Source organism: Bubalus kerabau, chromosome 13 (genome assembly GCF_029407905.1).
Source record: "Bubalus kerabau isolate K-KA32 ecotype Philippines breed swamp buffalo chromosome 13, PCC_UOA_SB_1v2, whole genome shotgun sequence".
Classification (NCBI taxonomy): domain Eukaryota; kingdom Metazoa; phylum Chordata; class Mammalia; order Artiodactyla; family Bovidae; genus Bubalus; species Bubalus kerabau.
Window position 1 is genome coordinate 64653377 of NC_073636.1, and position 13043 is coordinate 64666419.

At 38.9% G+C, this 13043-nt stretch overlaps 1 protein-coding gene across 10 annotated transcripts in view; it reads right to left on the minus strand.

Annotated features, from left to right (window-relative positions):
- The window catches only part of NCOA6 (nuclear receptor coactivator 6), a 96452-nt gene that overhangs the window by 30387 nt on the left and 53022 nt on the right, over nucleotides 1-13043 (minus strand). For 6 of the 10 annotated variants that reach the window (XM_055544832.1, XM_055544837.1, XM_055544828.1 and 3 more), the window contains 4 exons: nucleotides 11811-11933; nucleotides 4355-4483; nucleotides 2770-3627; nucleotides 580-726 (listed from right to left, as the gene is read on the minus strand). In XM_055544832.1, the coding sequence (XP_055400807.1) occupies nucleotides 580-726; nucleotides 2770-3627; nucleotides 4355-4483; nucleotides 11811-11933 (1257 nt within the window). The remainder of the gene's footprint in view (nucleotides 1-579; nucleotides 727-2769; nucleotides 3628-4354; nucleotides 4484-11810; nucleotides 11934-13043) is intronic. The other 4 variants (XM_055544834.1, XM_055544833.1, XM_055544835.1 and 1 more) reach the window with 4 other exon arrangements.

Below are 13043 nucleotides of genomic sequence, written 5' to 3' on the forward strand. Positions count from 1 at the left end.
TTAAATGCTGCAGTTGTTCAAAGTGCCATGTACCTCCATGCCTTTGTACCTACCATCTCCTTTGCCAGAAATATCTTTTGTCCTTTTACTAACTGAGGTGTCAGCAACCTATGATCCATGGATCAAATAAGGCCCACTGCCAGCTTGTAAACAGACACAAATTCACTCAGAGCTCAGGAATATAGTTTTGCATTAGCATACAGGCATTGTGGAACACTGCCATGCCCATTCTTTTATGTACTGTCTATGGCTACTTCGGTGCTACAACAGCAAAGTTACGTAGCTGCAACAGAGAACATATAACCTGTGAAGCCTAAAATATTTACTACCTGGTTCTTTTCAGGAAAAAAAATGCTGACTTCAGCTCTAGCTCTAGGTTTATCTCCTTTCTTTAGGTGTTTCTAGATTTTTCAAGAGATTTTACCTACTTTTAATACAATAGTTATTGCCCTGAAAGAATATTTACAGGTCTGAAACGAAGGGGAAGGATCAAGGCTTACATTTCTCTGTATATCCTTGTTGTCTACCTACCACACAATGTTCAATAAATGCTGGCTGAATAAGTCATAGAAAACAAACCTGCATGCTGGACATTTTGATTCGCTTGCAGCTGAGGGGCTCCTGAATTCCCAGGGGTAGTTGCTGTGGTCGAAGGCACCTGACCTTGCATAAAGTTCGGATTGGCCTGTCCTGCTGAGAAGCCAGGTGGGAGGCGTTTAGGCATTCCTTAATAGAAAACAACGAGTAAGGCAGTTACCTAGCAAATTTATACTCTTGCTTAGATGTGGAATGAATAAGGAAGGATGAGCTGCATGAAGTCTCCACTGGCTTAGCTCTCTCTGTCACACTGGTAGGATCTTTAACAAGGTTGGGAAAGATGGTTAAAAAAATCAACACAATCTCTTATATGAGCATTGTCAAAATGAAAAAGAAATACTAAAAAATTTACACTTTGAACATGCCAAGGAAAGGATGGCAATCTGCTCCCTAAATGTGATCTGAGGCCACGTCACAGCAAGGTTTAGGGCTCACTTTTCTGTAATACAATGGACCCCCAAACCTTTACATACTTTAACATAGGTACCAAAGGAATACACTAAATTCTCTCATATTCAAACAAACTGATCAGAAATACTATAAAACAAAGACCTGGGTCCTGATATTAAGCATAGATAGGTGATTTTTTTTTTTCCATTGAGGGAATAGATGACAATTTTCTTTGTGGAAAAATTTCTCCCCTGTATTGTGCTGGTCTCTTTGGAAGAGACAAGAGATCAGCAACAATTTATAGGAGCATCAAAGTGAGGTTATATTAAATTTATCATTACACCTTCCTCTCAAAAGGGTTTGCTGAAATTCTGACAGCTATGGTACCAAAAACTGTGCTCCAGTGGAATCTTACTAAAGTAATATTTTCTTTTATAGGAAGGTTTAATTTCAGAAAACAAATCTGTAATAAGAAGAATCTCAGAACCCATTCACTGTTTATAACACAGGCCTGGATGTGGCCAGATCACCTAGGTGAGCACATAATTTGCTCTATGAAAGCATCAAGACCTAAGCTCACTTGGATTAGTCCATTTATTTAAGGGCCAAATTTTCAATGTCCTGAAAAACGCTCTGCAGACAAATATGCATTTGTCCTTTCTTTAGCAGTGACAAGTCCCCATTTGCATGCTTCCATTGTAATTATATCAGTAATTACATTTGCAGGAGGGACTACCCAGCCCCCACTGATCCAAGGCTAGATGCCCAGAACAGTGAAGTTTGGAGCCAAAACATTCTTGCATTTTCTCAAAACTTCTTAGGATTCAAATATTATAGCCTGCATGTCAGTAAAAGTAATTATAAGAGAGTGAAAAGACTGATGAGCGATTTAATTTTACCAGAAATCATGGGAACATGCCTTTGCTATGTTGCACTAAAGATGTAAGGGTTTTTTTTCTGGATAGGCAATGGGTGTCTTTTGGTGGGGGGTATGTTTATCAGGTGACAGTATTACACTCTCTATACCTTACTGAAAAGCTCCAAGCACATTCATGTGCACTAGATCAATGATTAATAAGAATAAATAATAAACATGGAGATGGATAAGTTTTACTGTAATCGTTTTACCTCTCACACATTAAGCTCCATTGCTTTTTCTTCATACAAGAGGCACCTTACAAAATAAATAAATAAATCTCCTTTAGGTATAACTGGTGGAATTCCCTCTCTAAGGAGCAGGCATTGGCATTATAAAACTGTAAAAGTCAATGATTTATGAACTTACTCCCCTTTAATACCTTACGCAAATTTAACAAATACCATGCTAATAATATTTTTGCCAACTAGGATTATCAAAATTGAAAACCACAAGGGCCATTTCCCCAACAAAACCCTACACTTATCTTTTCATTTTTGCTCTACTGCATAACCTTAATTTTTTCAACAGTGGAGCAGCTTAAGTTGTTAATAAAACCATGATTCTTCCGGACGCCTTAATTTACTAGTACAAGATCAGGCAAAAATATTTTGAAAAACAAAATGAACATATATCTACATTGAATTTTACCTGCGTTTTTATCCAGAGGACTAGCTTAAACATAAGCAGTAAGATGCTGCATAATGTATCAAGTTAACTAAGTCATGTCAAGTGTCATCACTATATTCACAAAACCAAACAGTTACATCCTCGTTTCACTCCCTCCTTTAACTCTAAAAATTGAAGTGCTACTAAGATCTAGCTCCAGTCAATTTACCAACACAAATAGCTCCAGTGTTCCTCACCTCCTAGGCCTGGATGTAAACTCTGTGGCCCCTGATTTGGTGGTTGCTGCTGCATCACCATGAAGTTAGGTGGCACGTTTCCCTGTTGAACCATAGGATTCCGACCCGGAGAGCTGACGGGCTGCTGAAATCCCTGGGGAAGTGGGTTATTTTGAGGTGGCCTTGGTCCCATCTGCTGCTGAGTTTGGTTAACCGTTGGGGAGGAAGCAGGGGATCCCTGCTGGAAGGAGGAGGGTGAGGAGGCAGGAGACTTGTTGGTGAGGTGGGGCTGCTGCAGGGGGGTCGGGACCCTAGAGGGCCCTCCCTGCAAACTCTTCATCTGAGGAGCTGTGAACTGGCCTGGGTTGCTCATCTGAGGAAAGTTTGTGTGGGCTTGTGAAGCTTGCTGGCTGCCAAAGGGATATGGAGGGGGAGGGTGGGAAGGTGTCTGTACCGTGGCTAAGGATGGTCTTGCCTGGAGTTGCTGTTGCATTGGGCCAGGCAAGGGAGCCTTCTTCCACCCTTGATTTGCAGTCATTGTGCCCAGAGAACTCTGGGCTGGAGGAGGCTGAAGGGCTCCGGAAGGCAGCTGGTTCCAGCCTGGAGGAACAGGCACCTGAGTTGGGGCAGTAAACTGGGGTCGAATGCCCTGTGGCTGTTGCTGCTGATGTTGCTGTGGGGGTCTTGCCTGCAGCTGTTGCTGCTGTTGCTGCTGCTGCTGTTGCTGCTGCTGCTGCTGTTGCAGCTGGGGAAAACTGGCTGGGTTTATTTGTCTGTTCACAGGGACGGGCTGCATTGGGTGGTGCGGGGGCGCTAAAGATCCTGAGGGATGACTTTGTTGCTGTATATGGAGCCCAGAGAGGAGTGGATCCATTGCATCTGTTTAAAGATAGTCAACAAAGCAATAATTAACTTACTGCAACCTAGATTCTAGAGCAATCCTAGAGTCTTGGCAATTCTGCAAAAACAGAGTAAAATCTTCTGGTATCATTTAATGTTTGTGAGCATTTACTATAATGCAAAACAACTATTGAGATGAGAGAAAGACTGAATCTTGTCTATAAAGAGCGTATGATTCTAAAGTGGATATAAGAGCCAGACAAACTATGCAGAGCAGTATTCTCCAAAGCATATTCTGAGGAACTATGTTCATTAGTATTAGAAGAAACAAAACAAAAAAATAAAGTCAATCAGGTTTGGGAGACACTGGACCTAACAGCCTTAGACAGGTTTCTTTACTCTAGGACTTTCAGTGCTTCCAACATGTTACTTTTGGATCTCTGGGAGGGAGGATCTAGTAGGACTCATTAACCAAATTTACTTCACTACAGAATTCTCGGTTATGGAGGAGCAGGATTAAGTAGGCCATGGAATACATTTTTAGGAATGTTGGGGTATAACTGATAAGAATAGTGAGAAACTCTGAGAAGAAATTTTGGAAAGGAAATAATGACTTCCAGCCTGAAGAAACTAGGGCAGATTTTATATAGAAAACAGCCTTTAAGCTGGGCAGTTAGAAATCTGGCATCAGAGAGAGAGCTGAATTCTATGATGCTCTGTGCGGGAAGTGCAGCCTCTTCAATTCTCAAAGGTTGGAGGTCAATACCTGACTGAGAAGCAGGGCGAGGAGTCCTGGGCTGCAGTTCTGAATTGGGGCCTGGTGCCATCATGGAAGATGACACGTTTCCACCCTGGGGTATCATAACAGTGGCAGGGCTGGTCATCCTTATTAATCCTAAGGAAAAAAAAAAAATCTCTAGAATAGAGTACTGGAATTGACACAATGCTTGTTTTTAATGAAATATTTCAAAGATGTAAAAAGGTATAGAAAATTTTTATACCACCATCTACCTTATTTAAATGTAAACATTCTATCCTGCCTGCTTCATATATATATATACAAATATATATAAGAAGCCTCCTACTCCTTCCCAATCTCATTCCATTCCCTCCTTCTTATCTTACATCTGGGGTTAACAGTTTCAAGTTTTTATCTTTTCTACATATATAAACTGAAATACATTTTTTGAATGCTTTTAATCTTTGTATAAGTGACACCGTTTGATATGTATTGTTCAATTCTCCTTTTGACTTAATACTATTTTTTTGAGATTCACCCATCCTGACTATAATAGTGCCCCATTTTATGGAGTCAATACATCCATTTGCCTGCTGATGAACAGTAACTTTTTCATCCTTAGAATTCTGCAATGTCATGTATTTGTCCTGTATTCCATAGACATGTAAGAGTCTCTTTAGATTACATACTTAAAATCGCTAGGTTTTAAAGTATGCTGCTGCTGCTGCTGCTAAGTCGCTTCAGTCGTGTCCGACTCTGTGCGACCCCATGGACGGCAGCCCACCAGGCTCCCCCGTCCCTGGGATTCTCCAGGCAAGAACACTGGAGTGGGTTGCCATTTCCTTCTCCAATGCATGAAAGTGAAAAGTGAAAGGGAAGTCACTCAGTCGTGTCCAACTCTTAGCGACCCCATGGACTGCAGCCCACCAGGCTCCTCCGTCCATGGGATTTTCCAGGCAAGAGTGCTGGAGCGGGGTGCCATTGCCTTTAAGCATCTTCAATTTTACTAGATATTGGTAAACTGCACTCAAAAGCGGTTATACCAATTTATACTTTCACTAGCAGTTTGAGAACTCTTGATTCACATCTTGCTAACTTCTGATACTATTAGATTTTCTAGGATTTATTAATAGCATCTACCTTTATAAGTGAAAACAACTTAAAATTATCCTCTGCTCTCGTCCTAATTTTAGCATCATGATGAAAACAATTTCGAAGTAAGTTTGAAAGCATCTTTTCTCTTTTTCTATGCTCTGAAAGAATATGTGTATCTGTTCTTTAAATATTTAGTAAAATTCACCTGTAAAATCATCTGAGCCTGTGGTTATACTAGTTGATTCACAGGGAGACAGATTATTTTATTTCTTAAGTAGTTGTAGATTTTTCATTTGATATGTCTTACTAAGTCAGTTTCAGTTAAATTATACTTTCAAGAAACTTGTTAATTTGCCAATGCTTTCAAATTTATTAGCATAAAGTTATTCATAGAATATTTTTTCCCATTCTTTCTAAAAACTGAGATATAATTCACATACCATAATAAAACACACCCTTTAAAGTGTACACTTTTTTTTCATTCTTTATACCGCTCATGCCTCTCTCTTATTTGTCTTACTAGGATCAATAATTTTAGTTGTCTTTTCAGAGAAACATCTTTTGGTTTTGCTGCTCCGTTCCATTAGGTTTTTTAATTCATAAAAGTGAAAGTGAAGTCGCTAAGTCATGTCCGACTCTTTGCGACCCCATGGACTGTAGCCTACCAGGCTCCTCCGTCCATGGGATTCTCCAGGCAAGAGTACTGGAGTGGGGTGCCATTTTTTCTGCTCTTACCTTTATTATTTCCTTCCTCCTAAATTATTACTTTGCTGTTCTTTTTCTCATTCTTATGTCAGACACTTGAGTCTTTTAATTTTTAGACAGCTCTAGTATAAGGTCTGCTCTAAATATCTGAGGAGTCAAATTTTCTAGTCTACATCTCACAAGTTTCGATATGTACTATTTTCATTGCCATGTTATGTGCTCAGTTGTGTCTGACCCTTTGTGACCCCATGGACTGTAGCCTGCCAGGCTCCTCTGTCCATGAAATTTTCCAGGCAAGAATACTGGAGTAGGTTGCCATTTCTTCCTCCAGGGGATCTTTCTGACCCAGAGATCAAACCTGCCATCTCCTGCATTGCAGGCAGATTCTAAACCTGCTGAGCCACTGGGGAACTATTCTCACTATTTCCTTCTAAATATTTTCTAATGTCCATCTTGAATGCTTTTTAGAAAAAAATCACTGGGTATTTAGAATACATTTTAAAACTTCGAAAAATATGGGGTATTTTAGTTTTTTCTTCTTTTTGGCCACTGACTTAACTGCACTATGATCAGAAAAAATGATCTGTGTGATACCTGTATTTGGTATTCAGTGAAACTTGCTTTTGGAATAACATAATCAGTTTATACAAATTATACAAATGTCATTCGTGAAAAGATTAAGAATTCTTGAGTTATTAATACAGTTTCTAAATATGTCCATTATCTCAAACTATTTTAATTATATTATTTGAGCTTTCTTTATCCTTACTAATTTTTGTTCGATCCATCAATTACTATTGGAGGTGTGTAAGATTCTTCCTTAAGATTTGCTATCTACATGAATCCAGGCCATTTTTACTTCACATATTTGAAGCCAGTTTATTAAAAATACAAAAGTTTAGTTATCTTCCTGGATTTTTCCTTTTATATTACACAGTCATCCTTTTTATCTCTAGTAATATTTTTTATCTGATAAAAATATTGTCATACTCCTTTTTCTTGGTTAATATTCACCTGGATTCTCTGTTTTCTTCTATCCTTTTAACTATGAACTGAGACCTTATGTTTTATATGATCCCTCTAAGAGTACATAGCTAAATCTGAATTGCTCAATCTGATTAATCACTTTCTATCAGTGCATATAATCCACTTGCATTTATTGTTAATTACTGGTATATTTTATCATTTTATGATATCACTGTTTTTTTTATCCTTTTTTTTCTGTGCTGTTTTCCTACTTCTCCTGAATTTTATTGGACTTTTTTTTCATCATGTCCTTCTTTTCAACCCCTCCACTACTAGTTTAGAAATTATACCTTCTATTTCTATTATTTTAGTGATATTTTAAAAATGTCAACAGACATATCTAAAGGCCATGTATGATCATCATTATTACTAAGTTAATGTTTATTTACATTTACCCAATGTTTACCAATTATTTAGCTCACCATTCCTTCTTAGCTCTTATTTCTTCCATCTTAGGTTCAATTTTCTTCTTCCTGAAGTACATCCTTGAGCAGTTCAATTAGCAAGGGTCTGTTAATGGTAAATTCTCTTAGTCTCTTTAAAAAGGTCTTTAATTCACACTACTCTTGATACTATAGCTTTTGTTTAAAATTCTAGGCTGTTAATTTTCTCATCACTTTGAAAATATTATCCTCATGTTTCATGGCATCAATGTTGCCACTGAGAAATTAGCTGTGGGTCTGATAATCTTCCCTTTGTAAATCACTGGTGCTTTATTTTGAATTGCTTTTAACATTCTCTCTGTTTTTCTGCTATGCAGTTTTACAATTTTGTGTCTAGATGTGAATTTATTTTTCTTTGTAGGGCTCAGAAGTATTGGACTTCTGAATCTGAGGACTCATGTCTTTCATCAATTCTGGAAAAATTTCAGCCATTCTCTTACTATTGTCACTCCTCAATTTCCTTATCTTCCTCTGGAACTCTTTTCAGGGATATATATTAAGCTTTTTCATTTTATCCTTCACTTCTCTTGACCTCTTTCATATTCCCATCTATTTATTTATTGTCTGTTGCATTCTGGGTAAGTTTTTCAAATTCACCTTCCAATTCAGCTGTCTCTAATTGGCTGAATAAGTTATTCACTTAAATAATTTTAAAATTTCTGTAGATTCTATTTTTCCCCTAAATTCTCTTTGTGTTTTGATAGTGTCTTGTTCTCTTCTTAGAATTTTCATTATTTTAAACATGCTGATATTCGTATTACCTAGAATTCTGGAAAGAGGGTCTAATCTTAAATTTTATAAATTCAGAGAATAAGCTCGTTTATAACTGGCAGTTTAAGTATGAGAAATCTGCAATGGTTTGGGGTGAGAGCTTCAGTGGTTATTACCACTTTAGAACCACTTACTAACAGCTTTGCTGTTCCTGGGTCATTTCAATGACACATGTCCAACATGTATGAGGATAGAGAAGGCAGTTCTATAACCACCCTTTCCCGCACTCAACTAGAGCCCAGACCAAGAGAGACAAGTTTTGCCTTCGGCCTCCTGTGCCAGAAAGTGAAACTTTTTCTTATTTACCTTTTACTGAAACTACTGGCTTCATGAAGGATTCTGAATTCTAACTTCCTTCTTTAGACCCAAGGCAAGGCCTCGTATTTTATCCCTCTTGGCCATTAAAACTCAAATCCCTTGGCTCCTGCAGCATCTCCTCAGGTGTTCTGCTGCTGCTGTTAAGTCGCATCAGTCGTGTCCGACCCTGTGTGACCCTATAGACGGCAGCCCATCAGGCTCCTCTGTCCCTGGGATTCTCCAGGCAAGAATACTGGAGTGGGTTGCCATTTCCTTCTCCCTTCACGTGTTCACTGTTATTTAAATGTTCTTCTTTGTTCTTGCCCTGAGGATTTTTCCATATTGTCTTACAAGCTCATCTGTGCCTTAAATGTTCTATTTAATTTTCAGATGTTCTGTAGCTGAGATAGGGCAGTTAGGCAAATGTTTACCTGTTAAAAATGGATTTGTTTCTTTGGAACCCCACCCCACTTTCCAAAGACGGTAATCGGATAGTAAGAAAGTTCTTAGGAAATAAAAAGAAATAGGTTTTCTTAGTCTACAATCAGCTTCCTATCCCCAGAAATGCTTAAGCACATGCTGGCTAACATGCTCAGGAGGGATACTGTAGAATACATTCTAGCACTATGTGGGAAGCATGACTAGAATCATGCTTCACAACTGGGGGCAATGTTGTCCCCTAAGGGATATCTGGAAAGGTCTGGAGATAGTTTGTTGGAACAACTAGGAGGAAGGTGTGATGGTGCTACTGGCCCCTGATAGGCAGAGGCCAGGGATGCTGCTGAACATCCTACAAGGCACAGGACAGCTCCCCATAGGAAAGAATTGTCGATTCAAAACATCAATAATGACACATGACTAAATGACTACTATGGTACCTCACTAATCTTGGGATTCTATGAAGCTATGAAAAAAAAACTGGCTATGGATTTTGTTTTCATTTCAAAAGACTCCTGCTTATCAGTCAAGTTTCTGTTGCCAATGCAAAGAGAATAAAGTAGTGTTAAGAATAATTTAGTCTAAGACATTCTAGATACACAATTCTAAAATTATTTATTATAGTTTTAAAGGTTAGTTAAGGTCTCTTTCCCTAGAAAAATTTGTTTAGTTTAACTAAATATTAAATTTTGTTTGCATCCACTGTCCCAACGGAAAACAGAGAAAAAACATTCTTATTTTAAGTATACTTGGCAGTAAAAAAAGATATCTAGGTGTTAAAATATTACTGTGACTACAGATCATTACTAATTGATTATTCTTGAAGCTTTATATTTTGCCACAGTGTCCTTCATTAAACACCAATCTAATTTCAACCTAAAGATTTTAAGTTTCCTATATTGATAACGAACTACATACATCACTAAAATTTACACTCACTTTTCAGAGATACTTAGTGAATATGCCTGCTGTTTGCCAGATACTAGGAGAGCCTGCAATTAGTGTGCTGATGTTGGCTTAATGGAGTGTTAACATTTTAAGGTTGGAAGGGATCTGTAATATTGTTTCTTAGACATAAATATGTTTACAGGTAACTAAGGCCAGTAACTATTATAAAGACATCTGACCAGAAGTTGAGATTAGAACCCAGATTTCCTGAGTCTCATCCTAGGTCTGATCTTTCTTGCACTAACTATATGCAACTTGGCTATACTCTGCTCACTCTTCTGGCTCTTCAATAGAGGCAACAGTGTTACCTATAATCTTTCATCAAGCTGCCTTAACACCAAATGCTCAGACATCTTCAGAGAACTAAATTTAACTCCCTACTATAGGTTCCAGGTTGGGTATTTTCCATTTGCTATACAGTACTCCAAAACAGCCCAACAACACAGGTCCTGACACACAACAGGAACTCAGTGAAGGTCTGCTACACTGCTCAGGGCTCATCCATCCTCAAGCAAGAGCTCAAAAGATTATAGGGACTATTATCTCAGTGAAGAAACTGATGCATGGAGAGGTACAGTGACTCGCTTGAGGTAAACACTAAGTGGCAGTGCCAGCATAAAAACCTAGTTCCAATTCTCCATGGCCAAGTCTTCTGCTATAGTTCAGAAAAAAATGGCTTTATAAACTGAGCTTCTCTATTTTGCTGCATTTCTTCAAGAGCTACTGTGGTAGGCTGGAAGTGAATGATCGGGTATAATTTCACGTACTTAAATTCTCCTTCAATCACAGCAGCTGTGCTTTTCTGGCTTATTTGAATAAAAGTTCCTACAGCAGAAAAAGTCTGAAAGCTGCTGCTGCTAAGTCACTTTAGTCGTGTCCGACTCTGTGTGACCCCATAGACGGCAGCCCACCAGGCTCCCCCGTCCCTGGGATTCTCCAGGCAAGAGTACTGGAGTGGGTTGCCATTTCCTTCTCCAAAGCATGAAAGTGAAAAGTGAAAGTGAAGTTGCTCAGTTGGGTCCAACCCTCAGCGACCCCATGGACTGCAGCCTTCCAGGCTCCTCCGTCCATGGGATTCTCCAGGCAAGAGTGCTGGAGTGGGCTGCCACCGCCTTCTCTAGTGCAGTGAAAATAGCACTGGCCTGGGGAGTCAGATTTGCCCACTGCTACCTGACCATGGGCAAGCTGCTTCCTTTCTGTGAACTCCATAGTTTCCTCAGCTTAAAATGAGAGTACCAACTCAATTCTAACTTTCTGTGACTCACAGAGAGTTACAAAGGTAGCAAATAATTTGTAACTCTCTCAAATTCTAAATACATAAAAACACATACTCTCCCACATACTTCTACAGATTCCACCTAAGCCTGCACAAACTCCCGGATTCTCAGTCACAGAGAAAGGCGACTCTCTTTCATAACATAGAAGGCTATGTGATGCTATAAACACCCTGAGGATAGAAGATGTTTTATTCAGCTCTACTTGCAACACTTAGCATAGGTCCCATCATACAATGAGAACTCAATAAATGTTTCCTGCATGGCTCAGGGCTCATCTACCTTTAAGTATGAGCCCCAAACATCACAAAGACTATATATGCTCCATGCTCTGTGATTCTAGTCTCCTAAGAGTCTACATTCATGTCTTGTTTTCCTGAACCAATCAACAGAAATCTTGCAGGACTCAAATGATCATACATTAGCAAATAAAGCCAAAAAAAAGGAAACTAGCCAAATGTCATACAACTGAGTGGGAGATCTCACCTGGACCGCCTGCCATGGGAAATCCCGCTTCCATCCTAACTGAATTTCCAGCTCCCATGGGTCCATTCATTCTCACATCTTGGCTCCGGTTCTGAGCCAAAGCCAGGTTGATAGCACCTTCCCCTGAAAATGATAGTCAGGTTTAAAAGGAAATCATCAGAATAAGATGTAAATTTTGTTGGAAAACAGATATACAAGAGCTTTAGTTTTATGTGTTTTTAAAGAATTATGCTAAGTTTACCACCACAAAAAGGGTCAGTTCAATACTATACAGGCCTCTTTTCAACCTCACCTGAGCACGTTCACTTACATGAAGCACAAGAAGAACATAACTAATTCTCACAATACAGGAGATGGACAATCATTAATGATGTATGGCATCAGCAGAAGCTTGGAAGGCTGAATATTCATTTTCAATCAACTCATCTTATATGTGTGTAGGAAGAAAATATTCTCAGAAAGTCTCAAATCCTGGATTACTTTTTGAGAATTTATGATCAGAAATTAGAAATATGAGTAGGTCTAACACAGAAAGAACATACAATGGCATGGAGACACTGTGATATTTGTAAGTAAAATACCATTTTCCTTTCAATAACTGCAATATAAAGAGATATGCAGAGGAGAAACTCATGCAATGAAGAGTAGATACCCTGGCTACTAATCTACCTCTGAGATATGATAACAGCAACATTTGTATAGGGATTTTAATGCTTAAGAAACTGTATCTTATTTGAACCTCACAATAGCCTGGTTGGTAACTGCCGGGAGCCGCATAGGTAAGGACAGTAGACAGGTAATGTCACTAGAAGTGTTCCAATTGAGTAGACTCTAATGAAGAGGAACTAAAAAGCCTCTTGATGAAAGTGAAAGTGGAGAGTGAAAAAGTTGGCTTAAAGCTCAACATTCAGAAAACGAAGATCATGGCATCCGGACCCACCACTTCATGGGAAATAGATGGGGAAACAGTGGAAACAGTGTCAGACTTTATTTTTCTGGGCTCCAAAATCACTGCAGATGGTGACTGCAACCATGAAATTAAAAGACACTTACTCCTTGGAAGGAAAGTTATGACCAACCTAGATAGCATATTCAAAAGCAGAGACATTACTTGGCCAACAAAGGTTCGTCTAGTCAAGGCTATGGTTTTTCCTGTGGTCATATATGGATGTGAGAGTTGGACTGTGAAGAAGGCTGAGCGCTGAAGAATTGATGCTTTTGAACTGTGGTGTT